This window comes from Vipera berus (genome assembly GCF_964194415.1).
Source record: "Vipera berus genome assembly, chromosome: 2".
NCBI lineage: Eukaryota > Metazoa > Chordata > Lepidosauria > Squamata > Viperidae > Vipera > Vipera berus.
Genome location: NC_138203.1, coordinates 114056790 through 114076741, shown reverse-complemented (window position 1 = coordinate 114076741; position 19952 = coordinate 114056790). Strand labels below are relative to the sequence as shown.

The 19952-nt window shown below is 40.5% G+C and overlaps 1 protein-coding gene across 4 annotated transcripts in view; it reads left to right on the top strand.

Moving 5' to 3' along the window:
* ATG4D (autophagy related 4D cysteine peptidase) overlaps positions 1-19952 on the top strand; it is a 35661-nt gene that overhangs the window by 11796 nt on the left and 3913 nt on the right. For 3 of the 4 annotated variants that reach the window (XM_081320599.1, XM_081320598.1, XM_081320597.1), the window contains 7 exons: positions 8557-8640; positions 9025-9198; positions 9623-9956; positions 11006-11070; positions 11200-11348; positions 12251-12329; positions 15656-15732. In XM_081320599.1, the coding sequence (XP_081176725.1) occupies positions 8557-8640; positions 9025-9198; positions 9623-9956; positions 11006-11070; positions 11200-11348; positions 12251-12329; positions 15656-15732 (962 nt within the window). Of the gene's footprint in view, positions 1-8556; positions 8641-9024; positions 9199-9622; positions 9957-11005; positions 11071-11199; positions 11349-12250; positions 12330-15655; positions 15733-16764; positions 17569-19952 lie in introns of all 4 variants that reach the window. The other variant, XR_014025509.1, reaches the window with a different exon arrangement.

The window sequence follows — 19952 nt, the reverse complement described above, 5'->3', positions numbered from 1 at the left end:
AGGGCCAGATGCCATGATCCTGGTTTTCTTAATGTTTAGTTTCAACCCAAGTTTTGCACTCTCCTTCACTCACAACAAGAGGCTCTTTAGTTCCTCTTCAATTTCTGCTATTAGAGTGGTATCATCTGCATATCTTAGGTTGTTGATGTTCCTTCCGGCAATCTTAATTCCAACTTTTGATTCATCTAGCCCTGCCTTTCTCATGATGTGCTCTGCATATATGTTAAATAGGTAAGGCGACAGTATACAGCCTTGCCGGACTCCTTTCCCAAATTTGAACCAATCAGTGGTTCCGTGTCCAGTTCTCACTTTTGCTTCTTGGCCCGCATATAGGTTTCTCAGGAGACAAATAAGATGGTCTGGTACGCCCATCTCTTTACGGACTTGCCACAGTTTGTTATGATCCACACAATCAAAGGCTTTAGCATAGTCCAGGGGTCGGCAACCTGAAAAAGGAAAAGAGCCACTGGGATCCGGTTCCATCACACATAAAAAAAAGTGAGAGCCGCGTGCGTGCGTCCATGCACGCGCATGCGCAAAACGGGTTTTTCTTGCACAGGCGCGGACGCGCGCGGTTGCCATTTTTTTATGTGTGATGGAACCGGTTCCCGGTTGTGCGACGGCGACGGCCCGTTTGCAGAGCTGCCCGTTTGGGGAGGTGCGTGCGCACCTCCGCTCATTCGGAGAGGTGCGCGTGCACCTCTCAGAATGGGCAGCGGTGCTGCTTGTTGGGAAAGCTGCCGCGGCCCATTTGCAGAGCTGCCGCTTTCGGCAACCTGCAAATGTGCCACGGCAGCTTTCCCAAAGAGCGCCGCCGCTGCCCGTTCACGCGGAGGTGACCGCGCACCTCTCCAAAGGTTTGGGGAGGTGCGCGCGCACCTCCACTCGTTCGGAGAGGTGCACATGCACCTCTCGGAATGGGCAGCGGCGCCGCTTGTTGGGAAAGCTGCCGCGGCCCGTTTGCAGAGCTGCCGCTTTCGGCAGCCTGCAAACGTGCCGTGGCAGCTTTCCCAAAGAGCGCCGCCGCTTTCCGTTCGCGCGGAGGTGCTCGCGCACCTCCGCCCATTCGGAGAGGTGCGCGTGCACCTCTCCAAACGGGTGGTGCCACTCTCCATTTGGTGAGGTGCACGCGCACCACTGCCCGTTCGAAGAGGTGCGCGCGCACCGGGCGGCTGGGAGCATGCGGCTCCGGAGCCGCGGGTTGCCGACCCGTGGCATAGTCAATGAAGCATGAAGCATCTTTCTTTTTCTCCCTTGCCTTTCGCTTCCCTCCTTTCCTCAGCTATTTGCAAAGCTTCCTCAGACAGCCATTTTGCTTTCTTGCATTTCTTTTTCTTTGGGATGGTTTTGGTTGCTACCTCTTGTACAATGTTGCGAACCTCTGTCCATAGTTCTTCAGGCACTCTGTCTATCAGATCTAATTCCTTAAATCTATTTGTCACCTCTACTGTATATTCAACAGGGATATGATTTAATTCATACCTGACTGGCCTAGCACTTTTCCCTACTTTCTTTAATTTAAGCCTAAACTTTGCAACAAGAAGCTCATGGTCTGAGCCACAGTCAGCTCCTGGTCTTGTTTTTACTGACTGTATAGAGCTTCTCCATCTTTGGCTGTTGCAAACCTCTGTCTATACTTCTTCAGGCATTCTGTCTATCAGATCTAATTCCTTAAATCTATTTGTCACCTCTACTGTATATTCAATTTAATTCATACCTGAGTGGCCTAGTGCTTTTCCCTACTTTCTTCAGTTTAAGCCTAAACTTTGCAATGAGAAGCTCATGGTCTGAGCCACAGTCAGCTCCTGGTCTTGTTTTTACTGACTGTATAGAGCTTCTCCATCTTTGGCTGCAGAGCATATAGTCAATCTGATTTCTGTGTTGACCGTCTGGTGATGTCCATGTGTAAAGCCGTCTCTTGGGTTGTTTGGAAAAGAGTGTTTGCTATGACCATCGTATTCTCTTGACAAAATTCTATCAGCCTGTGCCCTGCTTCATTTTGTACTCCAAGGCCAAACTTGCCTGTTATTCCAGTTATCTTTTGGCTTCCTACTTTAGCATTCCAATTCCCCATGATGATGACATCATTTTTGGGTGTTAGTTCTATAAGGTGCTGTAGGGCTTCATAGAACCGGTTAATTTCATCCTCTTCAGCACTGGTGGTTGGGGCATAGACTTGGACTACTGTGATATTGAATGGTTTGCCTTGGATTCGAACTGAGATCATTCTGTCATTTTGAGGATTGTATCCCAGTATTGCTTTTCCTACTCTTTTATTGACTATGAAGGCTACTCCATTTCTTCTGAGGGATTCTTGCCCGCAGTAGTATACCTGATGGTCATCTGAATTAAATTCACCCATTCCTGTCCATTTTAGTTCGCTGATACCTAAGATGTTGATGTTCAGTCTTGTCATCTCTTGTTTGACCACGTCCAGCTTTCCTTGATTCATGGATCTTACATTCCAGGTTCCTATGGAGAAAAAATCTTTACAGCATCGGACTTTCCTTTCACCACCAGACACATCCACAGCTGAGCGTCCTTTCAGCTTTGGCCCAGTCGCTTCATTCTTTCTGGCGCTACTAGTACTAGCCCTCTGCTCTTCCCCAGTAGCATATTGGACGCCTTCCGACCTGAGGGGCTCATCTTCCAGCATCATATCCTTTTGCCTTTTGGTACTGTCCATAGGGTTTTCAGGGCAAAGATACTGGAGTGGGTTGCCATTTCTTTCTCCAGTGGATCATGTTTTGTCAGAACTCTCTGCTATGACCTTTCCATCTTGGGTGGCCCTGCACGGCATAGCTCATAGCTTCATTGAATTATGCAAGCCCCTTCGCCACGACAAGGCAGTAATCCATGAAGGGGAGTATGTGCCTACACGTGATCAAATTGCTGATATGTTGAACAAACCACTACCTGCAGCCCAACACGAGTGTCTGCGTGAGAAGATGTGCCTTACCTGAATCTTTGCTTTGCTGACGAAAGAAGGGGATGTCACGTTTTTTTTTAGTTCGTCCGAAGAGCTCAATTCTAATTGTACATTTTATTCTGTTCTGCACCTGTATTGATAACCTATCTGGTAACCATAGTGAATGTTGTGTGGTCTAACTATGTTATGAGTTAGTTTTGCTGTGTGCGCAAGCGTAAAAAGTTTTTTAGTTTTTGTCTTTACATTTTTCTTTTTACTGTCTGATGAGAGAGGATGTAGTTGGTTAGCTTTGTTTATATATATTTTTCTTTTGTGATTAAAGGTTTTTAATAGAATATGCGTCGGGTTTTATTTTCCTTCACCCACACACATTATGCATCATCTGAAGTACGGTCCATCGCCCTCTGATAGGAAGAATTATTCCTTGACAATTCTATCCCTCTAATAATGCAGCCTAGGGTTGCATTGTCCTTTTTGGCAAGTGCAGCACACCGTTGGCTCATATTTAAGTGATTGTCCACGAGGATTCCAAGATCCCTCTCAATGGTACTACTATTGAGTGAAGCTTCACCTAATCTGTACTATAGATCTGGTTTTTCTTGCATAAGTGTAAAACCTTACTTTTCTCACCATTGAATTTTATTTTGTTGGATAGGGCACAGTGTTCAAGTCTGTTGAGATCCATCTGGATCATAAGCCTATTTTCTGGGATGTTGGCTATTCCTGCCAGCTTAGTGTTGACAGCAAATTTGATGAGTTCCCCTTCTATTCCCTTACCTAAATCATTTATGAAGATATTGAAGAGTATTGGGCCTGAAACAGAACTTTGGGATACCCCACTGCTTACTTCTTCCATGTACATGTAGTACCATTAAGGACTACACGTTGAGTGCAGTTTGTCAGCCAATTATGAATTCATCTGATGATATTGTCTATTCCACATTGTTCTACCTTACCAAGAAGTAGTCTGTGGCCTCTTTTGTCAAATGCCTTATTGAAATCCAATTATATTATGTCCACAGCATTTTGCTCATTCAGTAATTTAGTCACGTAGCCAAAGAATGAAATAAGATTTGTTGACATAATCTCTTTTTGGCAAACCCATGTTGGCTTCTGTTATAATTTTGCTTGTTTCTAGGTGTTCACAGATCTGTTGCTTGTTTATTTTTTCCAGGATCTTCCCAGGTATTGAGGTCAGGCTGATTGGTTTCTTAGATCTGTTTTTTCCCCCTTTTCTGAAGATGGGAGCCACATCAGTTCTTTTCTAGTCCTCTAGTAGCTCTCTGGTGCTCCAGGATCTTTGAAAGATATGGTTCAAAGGCTCTGAGGTCACATCTGCCAGTTCATTCAAAACTCTGGGATGTAATCTGTTCAGGACCTGGAGATTTGAATTCATCTAGAGCTGAGAGATGTTCTCTTAACTTGTTTTTGTTTATTTTAATTTGCATTTCTAGGCTGTCTTTTACGGTTCTGTTTTTGGTAAGTGAGGTTGTATTATGCAAAGAATGAGTTAAGCAGTTCTGCTTTTTTCTACTGGTCATTACTTTCTTGCCATCCTCTCCATTAGTGGACCAATTGTTATCTTTGATTTTTTTTTCTTATTTTTCATATGTTGAAAGAAGTTGTTTTTTTTTTAAAAAATGACATTTGTTGCAAGTTTTAGTTTGTTCTGAGCCTTAGCTTTCCTAATTTCACCTTTGCAGGTTCAGGCTATTTGTTGGTATTCTGCCTTAATTATGTGTCCTTCTTTCAGTTGTTGTACTTATGCCTTTTTCTTTCAGTTTGTCAGAGTTCTTTGTGCAACCATATTTTTTTCTTGATTTTCTTTTTCAATGGTATTAAGCTGCACTGGGCTTTTATAATCATATTTTTCAGAGTTTCCCAAGCTTTTTGAATTGACTTCTCCTTTAAGATTTTCATCATGAGATCCTTCCTAATCACTTTCTAAATTTGTTGGAATCAGCTGTTTTAAAGTCTAAGACTGGTTTGGTTATGTTCTATTATTGCAAGGGTCCCCAACCCCCGGTCCGTGGACCAGTACCAGCATGCCAGCAATCGGTCTGCACAAACAAGCAAAGCCTCATCCACGAGATGCAGGCAGTACACAAAACCACGTCCCCTCCGGTCTGCGGAAAAACCTCTCTCCACAGGACCGGACCCTGATGCCCCAAAGATTGGGGACCTCTGTTCTATTGCTTGTACCTACATTATATTGAATTCCAATATGATGTCACTCTCGCCCAAAGTTCCGGCAGCTTCAACCCCCTCTATCCCTACTTCTCTGTTAGTAAGAATGAGGTCCAGTATACTGTCCCTCTAGTTCCCCCCTCTACCTTTTGGGTGACAAAGTTGTTTGCTAGGTTGGTCAGTAAGCTGTTTGACCTCTCACTTATTGCAGAGTTGGTCCCTCAGTTGATGTTGGTATAGTTAAAATCCCCCATTACTGTTGTGGTGTGTTTTCTACATACATTTGTTAACTGATTAGCAAACAGTTCATCTATTTCTTCTGCTTGGTTTGGTGGCCGGTAGTATACACTTATGGCAATGTCATTCTTTTTTTTATGTTGACCAATATGCTTGCTAGCAGGCTTTTGTCCTTGGTTTTATGCATTTCTGTAGAGGTGTAGTGATTTTTTTTAACATGTAATGCAGCTCCCACTCCTCTTTTATTAGATCAGTTTCTTTTGAACAGTTTATATCCTTTCAGCAGTACTTTCTAATTGTGAGTTTTATCCAATCAAGTTTTAGTAATGGCAACTATCACACCTACCCTCGTGTACTAGTACTTTGAGTTCATCCTTTTTGTTGCCTAAAATTTGAGCATTAGTGTATAGGCATTTAATTTCTTTCCTTGCTGACCCTGGGCATGCTTCCTATATCTCCTAATTTGCATTTGAGGTTTTCTTCCTTCCCATCATTCGCTACCTCCTTGTTGATTGGTTGTCCACTGGCTTTTGCTTGTAATTAGGTTCTAAAGATGCTAAAGATTTATGATGCACTTGATTGGAAAGGGACCGACCTGTGAGCTAGGCAGTCCTCAAGCCTCCATCTCAAGGCTGTTATGAAACGGTTAAAGTTTTGGAGTTTTGGTGAGCCAGGAACAAACCCAGTTACTGGGGGTCCCCGTCGATTTTCATCTCGAGAAGAACCAGCTTCAGTTCTTCTGGTGGAGCTCTCTCTCTGGGGGTTGGTAGAGTGCTCCCCACTCCGGGAACTTCTGGCTGCTGTGTTGCCGGGGCAGTTGCTGCAGTTTCCGTGGAGCCGGCTGCCCCTTCCGTGTCTTTGGATGTCCCCTATTCACTCCCACCACCCTTGGTTTCTTCCAGTTGCTCCCTCTTTTTACTCTCGCATCATCTGGACTTTGTCTTCAGGTTCTGAAAGGCTTCCACCATGTATTGCACAGCTTGCTTCAGGATCTCGTTGGTCAACTCCTGCTCTCCTTTGGACTTGTCCTCCTCGTCAGAGAGCAGTTCCATCTCCCACTTCCGGCTCTTTCTCCGGTTGCCTCGGGTGAACGTTACTTGTTGGGCTTTTCCTTCCCACTCTTCTCTCTTTCCTACTCCGACCGACCACCTTGGCTTCACGGAGCTTTCTTCCATACATCTGGAGGAGCTTTCTTCTTTTGCAACGGACTCTCCCCAGCATTCAGTCTCATCTTGTTCGCTCCATGGAGGGACATGGTGTGCACGGTCCCCATGGTAGGGCAGTCGCCTCTCTGGGTTGACCTTTTTGCAGATCTTGCTTAATGTAAGATCTTGCCTCAGTTAGTCTTCCCAAGAAAGCAGAACTTTTGAGACAGGCATTATCTCAAAAGGAACTTTTATTGAGAGACAGTGACAGCAAGAAAGCAAAGCAAGATCTAGTATTTTCCCATGCGAAATGTTATATTAAAGCATCTCTTATAGACTCCATCCCAACAGCCAAAACTCTGGTTTGATTTCATCCAATCCTCAGGTGCGAAATTGTTATGGGAACCAAATTGATAAGCGCAATTCCCAGGCAACATTCTCAGGGTTTCTGTTTCCTCTCAGCTTCTTGATCTCCTTCCCTCAGCCTGGAGATAAGACAGATGGCCCTGTACCAGCCTCCCCCCTCCCAGCAGAAGGGCAGACTCGAACATAGAAAGTCATATAATAAATGAAGGTCTGACATGCATCTTCCTCCCCACTCCCAACAGAATGGCAGACCTGAATATAGAAAGAAAAGCCATATAATAAATGAGAATGTGAGAATTCCTCATCTTTGCCAGCAATGTTTGAAGGGCCACAGTTCCTTCAAGGTGCTTTGTGTTTACTGCTTCTGTGCTGAAATTACAAGACCACAGATACTTTCAATATCTCCTCATACGAATATCATACTAGGGGAACAAGTTTTCTCTTGTTCCTCTGGCGTTTTCTTCATACTAGTCAAGATGAACTGGGGGATGCTTGATAAGTTTACTTATAACTCATCAGAATATAGAGATTAATACAACTACTCTTAAAACATTGAATCTGGACTTTAAATTTAGACTGACTGGTAAAAATATTTTAGCTTGGTGTACAGTTGTAAACACAACCATTTTATTGTTGAAAGTTATCGGTTTTTTAAAGATACAAACTCTATCACTAGCAATATAAATTCCTTAGTTTATATTATCTCTACTTTTTCTCTCCTCTAAAATAATGCCTAATAATTCCTATAGTAATGTCTAATAATTCATTCCATTTCTAATCCTGGATTTCTGTAATCTTTTGATGAGGCAAAACAATAGGTCATTATTTGAACTCACTTCCTCCTTGATAAGAATAGTAGAGGGGTTTACACTGTTCATTACCTTTACTTTTCTTAGCATCTGTATATAATCAATCACTGCATAGGTGTAAATGGTTGTGCATAGAGTTAGTCCTTGGCTTACAACAGTTAATTTAGCGATCATTCAAAGTTACAGCAGTATTGAAAAAAGTTACTTATGACTGTTTTCACATGACCGTTGCAACATCCCCATGCTCACGTGATCAAAATTCAGACCGACTTATATTTATGAGGGTTGCAGTGCTGGGGTCATGTGATTATCTTTTGACAATAGGGAAGCCAGATTGACTTAACAACTGTTACTAACTTAACAACTGCAGTGATGTACTTCAGTTGTGGCAAGAAAGGTCATAAAATGGGTTAAAATTCATTTAATAAATTCACTTAGCAACAGAAATATTGGGCTCAATTGTGGTCCTAAGTCAAGGACTACCTGTATTCTAAGGATAAAGTTGAGCCAGCTGGTTTTATACATGTATGTGCATTTGATGAATTTGGTGTGTGTTTTGGTTAGACCTCCACCCCATCCCCATTGCCAATAATTGGGAAATATTTGGAGGATTCCTGTCCTGACACTTCTTTTGTTTCTTATTCCTTGATTGCCTCAATGACAAAAGAGATTAACAGGGAAAAGGCTATGTTCAGAGGATTGCTTCTCTGCTGCTGTCATGCATTTGTGCAAGTGAAGATTATTTATGTACTGTTGGAAAATTGGAAGTTAGGTAACACATTACCTCAGTAACTTCTATAAGAAAAAAGGGATTGCTCAATTGCTTTAAACTTGACATATCACATCATCTGAGATTGAGTTTCCTGTTCCTTTTTCTTCTCAGGTTGGACTCTCAGAATCAAAACCAATTTCAGCAAGCTTTCCCCAATCCATCTGTTTGGACGTGTTTATCACTTTGGAGAACAGGGTAAGTTTGATGCAATAGGGCAGGGTCTTCTCATAAGTTAGCTGAGTTCTATTTGGCTGCCCCTGCTTTTCTCTCAGAAACCTCAAAATCTCAGCAACCTTGTGTAAAGTACATCCATCCATATTAAAGACTGTTGCTATGTTTTAGAAGATTGTCAGGACCAAAATAAAAAGTACCTACATTCATCAAGGCCTGGGGAAAAAAATTATGCTATCTCTTTATAATCTTTCCCTGTCTTGCCTTATTGTGCAAAATTATACGCTAAGATTTCCTGCAGCTTTAGTTTTTGTGAAAGTGTCTTTGGGCTTCTTTGAGGCCTGATAAAAAATAGTGCCTCTACCACAAGAGGACCTCTACCTGACAGAATTTTGTTTTTCCTTGAAGAGGACGTGGAGCGCTTCCAGAAGGACTTTGCCTCTCGTATCTGGCTGACTTACCGTCGAGATTTTCAGCAGCTCGAAGGCACTGCATGGACCACTGACTGTGGCTGGGGCTGTATGTTGCGCAGTGGGCAGATGCTGCTTGCTCAAGGTCTCCTTGTCCATCTTCTTAGCAAAGGTGAGCGGCAAGGCTATATGTGAGTGGAACTTTATTGCTCATGCCTTTGTACTAAGACATACAGGCTAAGTATCTGGAATATATAATGTTTACATCTTGTTCCGTGGAGGAGTTATCTAATTCAGTAGCTTCTTTTGATTTGTCATCTTCCAAAGATCAACAGAGGGCATCTGCATAATAATAGAAAATGTGAGCAGCTCATAATTTGTGGTACCAGTTTCCTCCACCAACCAAAATGAGGCTCATAATTTAGCAAAGTTCAGCAGGTATAGTATCCACATATACAGTCTGTTACAGTTTGTTTGCTATTGAGTGAATAAATGATATCTAAATTGAGTGAATAAATGATATCTAAATTACTTTCTATGGGCTTTGGGGAATTTGCTATCCTTTGTTTTTCTTGGTTTTGTGTTTCACTTTTCAGACTGGATCTGGTCAGATGTCCTTATCACTACCAATTTGACAGATATGCAGCCCGTGAAAGCTGCCTCTCTGCCCTGTCCCAGTGTCTCCCATCTGCACCAAGCTTCATCCATCCCCACTAATAGGACCATAGGCCCCTGGGAGTTGTGGGCCCATCGGCATACCTGCAGATCTGATGAACTGGAGAAGGAGTGTTATCACCGTAAGATTATTTCATGGTTTGCAGATCAGCCACAAGCACCCTTTGGGATTCATAAACTAGTTGATCTTGGGCATAATTCAGGGAAAAAAGCTGGAGATTGGTATGGCCCATCTGTTACTGCCCACATCCTCAGGTGAGTGGTAAGATGTTATCTGAAGGAATTTATATTAGAGAGATGAGGAACAGCAGGTTTGGGGATCATTAACACTTTCTCAGCAGGAGTCTATGGGTGGATATTCTGGTCTGTTGGTAGTTAAGTTGGGAGATCTATTGTGTACTTTGAATTTGACTATTTTGAAATGAAAATACCCAACCCAGAGTTCAGAATAATTATTTCTAATTTGAAATAGCTGTTCTGCATCTGAAATAGGCTGTTTCAGTTACTTTGGTAGTGTTTTGAGTATTCTCAGAGTGACTTCAATAATTTGTTTCAAATTTAAAAAGTATTTCAAATGGTTAACATTGAAACATTTTGCTAGTGTTCCTTATTATCTCAGTATTCTGTTGTGTGCTCAGCTAGCTGTGTGTGACTCAGGTTCTCTGCCCAGAATACTCCATGTTCTTATTTTGGGAAATTTTTGATAACCAGGGATAACCAAACTCTGTTATCACAAGGTTTCAGAATGGTTGACTAAAGCACTAAATGGACCTGCTGGATTGTTGCCATTTAAAATGCCTGCTTAGAATGCAGGAGACTTGTCCAAGTTTTGCTGAAAAGAGTAACAATTGCTGGTTTCCTTGTCCTTGATGAATTGCATCGTTAATTATGAAAAAGGTGAGAAAGGCAACATGGCAAACCTCACATATCTTCTTTAGCATCTGAATCTTTAAGGAGCTGTCACCTTGCAAGCCAAATATATTCTTATTAGGAATGGGGAACCTGGCGTGCTATACCATTACCCATGTTGGTTCAGTTTTCTGTGAGTTGTGGGTCAGCAACTTCAAGAGGATAAAAGCTACTACAATTTTATGTATTGGAGCAACATCTTGGAAGCTTTTCTGACTCCTACATCTTTATGCTATCATAAACTGAGCCCAATTTCCTTTTTTTCAGCAAGGGTATTTTCCCATTAATAAGTTTACTGTTTGTCTACTCTCCATCCTCCTTCCCATGACAACCATCTGAACTGTGAAAAATTGGCAGGATACTGTTCCACTGAAGTGTGTATTTTGTTCCTGTAGGAAAGCAGTGGATTGCTCTATAGAAGCAGGCAATCTGGTAATATATGTATCTCAGGATTGCACAGGTAAGGTTTCGAGAAGGGAGTATTGGGCAGATTTGTCCTGGGCTCAAGCCTCAGGACAGTCAAAGGAACTTAGCTAGTTTTCTGTCCATATAGTTTATGACTGAATTTCCTTCTCTCGTGTCCCCATAGTATACAAAGGAGATGTGGCACACCTAGCCAAGAAGACTAACAGCAGGACTCCATGGGATCCTGAGGCAGAATGGAAAGCAGTCATTATCCTAGTGCCCATGCGATTGGGTGGAGAGACTTTTAATCCTGCCTATGTGGAGTGCATCAAGGTGACTTGAGAACAGGTGCAAATAGTGGGATACCGGGGTTCACATGCAATCCATGTTAATGTCTCATACTTTTCGAACTAATTGCATGAAAAGGACATATTGATTGTGATGACCTATAAAGCCCTAAATGGCTTGGGTCCGGGATATCTGAGGGAACACCTGCTGCCGGCATCAAGTTCCCTTCGTCCAGTGCGCTCCCACAGGGAGGGTCTTCTCAGGGTGCCACCGGTAAGAGATTGCCGGCGGACGACACCCAGGGATAGGGCCTTCTCAGTGGGGGCGCCTGCCCTTTGGAACCAGCTGCCAGTGGAGCTGAGGACTGCCCCCAACCTCCGTTCATTCCACCGGGACCTGAAGACCTGGCTCTTCGAGCTCTCTGGCCCAGGCTGAGGATTAATCTTAATTTTAACTGGGGTTTTATTTATGCAGGGACAAATATAATTTTTTTTAAAATTTGTTTTTAACTTTTGTATCTTGGTTTTTTAATCACCCTGTAAACCGCCCTGAGTCCTTCGGGAAAGGGCGGTATATAAATGTAATAAAAATAAAATAAATAAATAAATAAATTGTGCCTCAAAGTTGCAATATTCTGTGAGCAGAACTGTACAATGTCTGTGTAGGAGATGGTTTCTGGAATCTCCTTGTATATATTCCCAGTTATTTAACTAAGACAAGAAAATTGCTCTTAAAAAAACAGCAAATCAGGAATAGCAGTGAACTGAATTATCAGCTTTTCCAACTCTTACTGCTTGCATTATCTTTCCCTAAATTTGTCCAATGTGTTTGAAAAGTGATAGTCTCTCTCCACCAGTCATTGTAGATAAGGACTGGTGTTTGAATATCACAGTGGAAAAGGAACCAAGATTTGGTGGAATTACTGAATTCTGAAACTTATCCGGCAGGAGCTGTTGAAATTAGATTTCTGCATTGGAATTATTGGAGGGAAACCAAAACACTCACTCTACTTTGTTGGATATCAAGGTAATCAATTTCACTGTGAACCTCAGAAATCTCTAATCTATTTTTTCCTCTCAATAATAGGTTGATATAAGCCAAATCAGCTTTTCTAATTTCCACACTAAGCTATATCACCAGTAAATTTCTTACCAAAATTCTTAATGTGTGGTAAAGGTATAAACTTTACACTGTAATTACCAGTGAAACAGTAGCAAAATTTACATGTTCTTTTTTCCTATTGTATATTGTTTCAAATATCACTCTAATCCTATTGGAGTCAAATTTCAGTTTGTAATTATGACACTCTTGGTTTTATGCTTGTTTGGATTGCCAGACATATAAGTTACAGAATTATGGAGTCAAATTTTAATTGGCAATTTACCCAACACAGCTGAATTTGAAGAATCCATGTCTGACAATCCTTATTACTTTCTCAAACCAGCAAAAGGAGGTTCACCTTTTCCAATCAATCCATGTGTACAGCTCCAAGAGGGCTTGATATATCATTTTTATTTATTATATGTTAATACCCAAACCATTATTTTTATGTGGTTAAAAATGAGCAATTAAACTAATAAAAACAGTAAACTAGTAAACCAGTAAAAAAAATAAAAGCCTTCCTTGATTAGTATTAAGATATTTTAAGCCAGTGTGGTTGCAGTGAAATGCTAATAATGCATATGGTAAAGTAGCTCTTGTCTGAAGGATGGTCACTATAAAAAGAAGTAAATAAGCAGGGATTTTTTATTTTTTGGAGCTGCTTATTTTTAGAGATTAACTATATGCTCTGCAGCCAAAGATGGAGAAACTCTATACAGTCAGTAAAAACAAGACCAGGAGCTGACTGTGGCTCAGACCATGAGCTTCTCATTGCAAAGTTTAGACTTAAACTGAAGAAAGTAGGGAAAAGCAGTAGGCCACTCAGATATGAATTAAATCATATCCCTGTTGAATATACAGTAGAGGTGACAAATAGATTTCAGGAATTAGATCTGATAGACAGAGTGCCTGAAGAACTATGGACAGAGGTTCGCAACATTGTAGAACAGGTAGCAACCAAAACCATCCCAAAGAAAAAGAAATGCAAGAAAGCAAAATGGCTGTCTGAGGAAGCTTTGCAAATAGTTGAGGAAAGGAGGGAAGCGAAAGGCAAGGGAGAAAAAGAAAGATACGCCCAATTGAATGCAGAATTCCAGAGAATAGCTAGAAGAGATAAGAATGCCTTCTTAAATGAACAGTGCAAAGAAATAGAAGAAAACAATAGAATAGGGAGGACCAGAGATCTTTTCAAGAAAATTGGAGAGATGAAAGGAACGTTTCATGCAAAAATGGGCATGATAAAGGACCAAAATGGCAGGGACCTAAAAGAGGCAGAAGAGATTAAGAAGAGGTGGCAAAATTACACAGAAGAACTATACAAGAATGAGCTTAACGTCCCTGATAATCACAAAGAGGTGGTCATTGACCTCGAGCCAGACATCCTAGAATGTGAAGTGAAGTGGGCCTTAGAAAAGCTGAGCAAAAACAAAGCTAGTGGAGGTGACAGTATTCCAGCTGAGCTATTCAAAATCTTAAAAGACTATGCAGTAAAAGTGCTACACTCAATTTGCCAGCAAATGTGGAAAACTCAACAGTGGCCACAGGATTGGAAAAGATCAGTTTACATTCCAATTCCAAAGAAAGGCAGTGCCAAAGAATGTTCAAACTATCGCACCATTGCACTCATTTCTCATGCTAGTAAAGTTATGCTTAAAATCCTACAAGCTAGACTCCAGCAGTATGTGGATCGAGAACTACCAGAAGTACAGGCAGGATTTCGAAGAGGCAGAGGAACTAGAGATCAAATTGCTAACATACGCTGGATCATGGAGAAAGCTAGAGAGTTCCAGAAAAACATCTACTTCTGCTTCATTGACTATGCTAAAGCCTTTGATTGTGTGGATTATAACAAACTGTTGCAAGTTCTTAAAGAGATGGGAGTACCAGACCATCTTATTTGTCTCTTGAGAAACCTATATGTGGGCCAAGACGCAACAGTGAGAACTGGACACGGAACCACTGATTGGTTCAAAATTGGGAAAGGAGTCCGGCAAGGCTGTATACTGTCACCCTGCCTATTTAACTTATATGCAGAGCACATCATGAGAAAGGCAGGGCTTGGTGTATCAAAAGTTGGAATTAAGATTGCTGGAAGAAATATCAACAACCTAAGATATGCAGATGATACCACTCTAATGGCAGAAAGTGAAGAGGAACTAAAGAGCCTCTTGTTGTGGGTGAAGAAGGAGAGTGGAAAAGTTGGGTTGAAACTTAACATTAAGAAAACCAAGATCATGGCATCCGGCCCTCTCAATTCCTGGCAAATAGATGGGGAGGAAATGGAGGTAGTGACAGATTTTATTTTCCTGGGCTCCAAGATCACTGCAGATGGGGACTGTAGCCAAGAAATTAAAAGACGCTTGCTCCTCCGGAGGAAAGCCATGGCAAATCTAGACAGCATACTAAAAAGCAGAGACATCACCCTGTCAACAAAAGTGCGTATAGTCAAGGCTATGGTCTTCCCAGTTGCAATGTATGGCAGTGAAAGTTGGACCATAAAAAAGGCTGAGCGCCAAAGAATTGAGCCCTTTGAACTGTGGTGCTGGAGAAGACTCCTGCGAGTCCCTTGGACTGCAAGGCGATCAAACCGGTCAGTCCTAGAGGAGATCAACCCTGACTGCTCTTTAGAAGGCCAGATCCTGAAGCTAAAACTCAAATACTTTGGCCACCTAATGAGAAGGGGACTCACTGGAGAAGAGCCTAATGCTGGGAAAGATTGAGGGCAATAGAAGAAAGGGACGACAGAGAATGAGGTGGCTGGATGGAGTCACTGAAGCAGTAGGCGTGAGCTTAAATGGACTCCAGAAGATGGTAGAGGACAGGAAGGCCTGGAGGAACGTTGTCCATAGGGTCGTGATGAGTCGGACACAACCTTGCAGCTAACAACAAATTTTTAGAGAGGAAAGAACTATCTAGTTGGATCTGGATGGATCTTAGCTAAAAAGACAGTAGTTGTTCTCTATACTTGGAGAATATACCTGCATATAGGTAACTCTTGTCACTTACCTAATAAAAAGTGTAGAATTATCCTTGGTAAATGGGAAAAAAGCTAATAGCTATTTGTAAAAGCTGCTACCAGTTAAGCAGCAGACTAATTCAAAGAGGAGGTATGTGAACCAATTGGTTGAAAAAACAGCTAAGGGCATGTTGGGTGGTTCGTGTCTCTTCACAAGTGCAGTATTTTTCAAGTAGAAGATAGTCATACTAAGATGCATTGCTTATTTCTGCCTCCTACTTCCCTCGCTGCCTAGATGACTTCCTGTTATACTTGGATCCCCATTACTGCCAGCCTTTTGTGGATACTACTAAGGAGAACTTTCCTGTAGAGGTGAGCATTTATCAATATGTCTTTGAACTTCAAGAATCTAATAGTTGGAAAATCATGAAAGAAAGCAATTAGAACTCCAGAAACAATCCAATATTAGGAAGACTACTCAGACTGAAGAAAGTATTTTGTTGCTATAGCCAAATTATACACATTACTACTGGAGGTAGGACCAAGCATAAGGAGAAGAAATGCAGATTTTACTATAGCCAGAATTCCTTATAATGTGGTGCATTTGTAAGTCAGGCTTGGGGCTATCCTTGAAAATTTACTTTCTTGTATTTATATGAATGAGATTTGCTGGATTCAACCAGAAACACAAACCAAAACAAGAACATAGTAAACAATGAGTAGTTGCTGAAGCCCCCCCCCCCTTTTTTAGAAGGAGAACATGCATTGCAGTGTAAATATTAAAGCAAACCTTAAGTTTAAGATCCAGTGTTAATATAATCATAACTTTTTGTCAGACTATTCTCAGTATCAGAGAAAAACCATTGTGTGAGTCAAGATATTATTTTTGCATTAAAATGTAAAAACCACCTAAATCTTGATACTTCTATCTGAGGAAAAGTGTTATCAGCTCAGGTTATCTGGCAAGTTGTAAATCTGGGAGGGTGGGGGGAAACAACAGTATCTATCCAGAACCACCCTAAAAATGTCCAGTATCCATAATGTTATAACAAATAAGAAAGCAATAAAAAGAAAGGGATGTTCATCAATACATCAGAAAATGCAGAAGACTGTATTCAAGGTCACAAATTATGGGGAGCATGCAGAGAAAATTAGAAGACTTAGCAAAGAGGGAGTAAATATGGTTTGTTGATATTATTAACACCTGATGAGAGAGAATTTATGAATGGAATACAGTATTGAAAGGATTTAATTTATTCAAAAAGCCCCAGACCCCATAAAAGCAATGGGTAGCGTATTACACATGAATAAGCACATTTCTAGAGATTCTAGAATATCTTTTCTTTCCTTTTCCTTCTTTTTTTTCTCTTTTTTTTCCTGAACTTTGATTCTGCTGGGTGAAAGAGGAAATCGAAACCTAAGAGATGGCTGCGAGACGTGGGGGAGGGCCTCCAATTTCTAAGAATATTATCTTTTCACCTTTACCACAAGCTGTAGGGCAGACTTCGATGAAACCTACAGTACAACCACCCTCCCCCCACCTCCTGCATTTACACTGACAGACATTCAGCAAGTTGTGATGCAGTCAACACAAGTTTTGCAGCAAGAAATAAAGAAAACAAGGGAAGAATTTGTTAACCAAAACAACCAGATGAGGGAAGACATAGTGCTTGCACTTCAGGGTCTGGCTGCACATATAAATGCCTGGATGTTCGTGTGGCCTCAGTTATGGAGTATGTGGAGAATTTGGAACATAAAATTATTGATGCTGAACAGAAGATTGATAGAGCAGAGGCCAAGATTGACAGAACAGAAGACGAGGTTACTATATCAGAATATAAGAACATGGAGTTTGCTTTGCGTATCAGAGGCCTCAAAGAGAATCCTAAAGAAGATTTGGAATGGGAAATAGCACGAGCAGTGGCTCCTGTTTTGAAATGTGAACCTGAAGAACTACTTAAGGAAATGGATAAGACATTTAGGGTTAACTCCTGGATTGCTAGGCAAAAAAATTTACCTAGAGACGTAGTGATTTATTTTTCCAGGAGATTAACCAGAAATTCTATTATCCAGGCTTTTTATTGAGAGTTGTTGAGGAGATGAATTTTGGAGAAGGTTTTTTACATGCTATTAAAGTTATATATCAACAACAAACTGCACAAATTATAGTTAATGGGGGACTAACAGAGACCTTTAAAATTGAAAAAGGTACAAGACAGGGATGCCCCCTATCACCATTATTGTTTGTTTTAACATTAGAGATTTTATTAATTAAAATTCGAGAGTCCTCTATGATAAAGGGAATTAAAATAAAACAGAATGATTATAGATTGAGAGCTTTTGCTGATGACTTGGTTGTGACAGTATCCCAACCGTTACAGTCGGTTATAGATTTGATGGAAATTATAACTCAGTATGGTAAGGTTTCTGGGTTCAAGGTGAATAGTAATAAGACTAAGATATTATCTAAGAACTTATCTATGAGTGAAAGGGATATGTTATCTAAATTAACAGGTTTTGAAATAGTGAAAAATGTTAAATATTTAGGAGTATATATTGCAGCCTCAAATGTAAAATTGTATAAGAATAATTATGAAACACTATGGTTGAAGGTACAAAGGGACTTAAATAATTGGAAAAAATTACAATTATCATTACTGGGAAGAATTGCAGTTGTTAAAATGAATGTTCTGCCAAAGTTTCTCTTTTTGTTTCAAATGATACCTATATTGAAAAAGGATGCCAACCTTGATCAATGGCAGAAGGGTATTAATAAATTTATTTGGGCGGGGAAAAACCAAGAGTTAAATTTAAGATTTTACAAGATGCCAGGGAAAGAGGGGGACTCAAGGCGCCGAATTTGAAATTGTATTATGATGCGGTTGCCTTGACGTGGGTTAGTGATTGGCTTAATTTAACTAATAAGAGAATACTTCATCTTGAGGGATGGGATTTGGTATATGGATGGCATGCATATTTGCTTTACGATAAGAAGGTGGACAGGGCTTTTAAATCCCATATTCTTAGAAGTGCTTTATTGCATGTCTGGAAAAAGTATTATTACAAGTTAAATTATAAAATACCGATTTGGGGAATTCCTGGACACGCGATAGAGGGCGTATCTATGGGAGTGAGTATGGATATGGTTTCTTATAAGGAACTACTTAGATTGCAAGGGAATGATTGGCAACTTAAATCATTGGAGGAGTTAAGACAAGAAAACATAAGTTACTCTTGGTTTCAATATACCCAATTGAAAGCTAGGTGGAAGTCAGATCAAAAGGTTGGCATCACAATTACAGATCAAAATTTAGTAAAACAAATTAGAGATTTAAATTGTGCACATATAAAGAGGATATATAATGCTTTAATTGAATTGGATTTGGAAACGGAATTGGTTAAAGACTATGATAAAGTGGGCACAAAATATTCAGGAACCAATTTCGTTGGACACCTGGGAGATAATTTGGGTCAGAAATGTTAAATTTACTCAGGCTCAAAACTTAAGAGAAAATTTTTATAAAATGTTTTATAGATGGCATCTGGATCCCAAGAAGTTGTCCAACATGTATCCTAATTTACAGTCTAAATGTTGGAGATGTGGTAGTTTAGAAGCTACCTATTTTCACATGTGGTGGACTTGTAGAAATATAAAAGCTTTTTGGATCAAAATTTGGTGGAACATTCAAAAGATTTTTAAGAGAAAGATAAAGTTTTCTCCGCAATTGTTTTTATTGGGTATTGTTGTAGATTGTGATGTTAAAGAAACTAATTTGATGTTGAATATGATAACAGCAGCACGGTTACTGGTGGGACAATATTGGAAGAAGGATAGTTTGCCTACTATAGAAGAATGGGTGTTTAAAGTTTCGAATCTTGCAGAAATGTCTAAGATTTCTGCTTATTTGAAAGATCATTCACAGGAAAGATATATTTCAGTTTGGAGGAGATGGATAGATTATATTCAGAACAAATATGGGACTAAAAAGTTCCATTTAGCTTATGAGTAGATTTTAGTGGGATATTGTTATTGGTACTTTGTTTATAGTTATGTTAAAGGGGAGTTAAAGCACATTATGAATTTGGTTAATTGTATATTATGCATAATTTTTATTTAGAATATGATTATTGTAACTATAATCCTGTATTTAGCTCTGGGAAGTGGGGGGGGGAAGTGGGCGGGTTTGGGGTGGGGGGGATTTGGGGATATATTGTAAAACTTTGTTTTTGTAAAACTGTTTAATAAAAAAAAGAGATTCTAGAATATCCAGGAAGCATACCAGTATGCTAATGGGAGATTTTTCAGCTCTTCTAACATTTAGGAATCAAATGGAATATACAGTGGGAAATCCAACTTGTGCTTGATATTCCTTACAAATAATTGACCAAAAGTTGAAGAAATTAGTACATCAACTACACCAGAGGTGTCAAACTGAATTTCATTGAGGGCCGCATCAGCATTGCAGTTGCCCTCAAGGGGCCGGGTGGGTAGGGCCAAGGTGGACGTGGCCTACTGGGTGGGCGTGGTTAGAGTGTATATGGCCTACTGGGTGAGCATGGCCAGCTCTACATTGTTCACATCAAGGGTACCT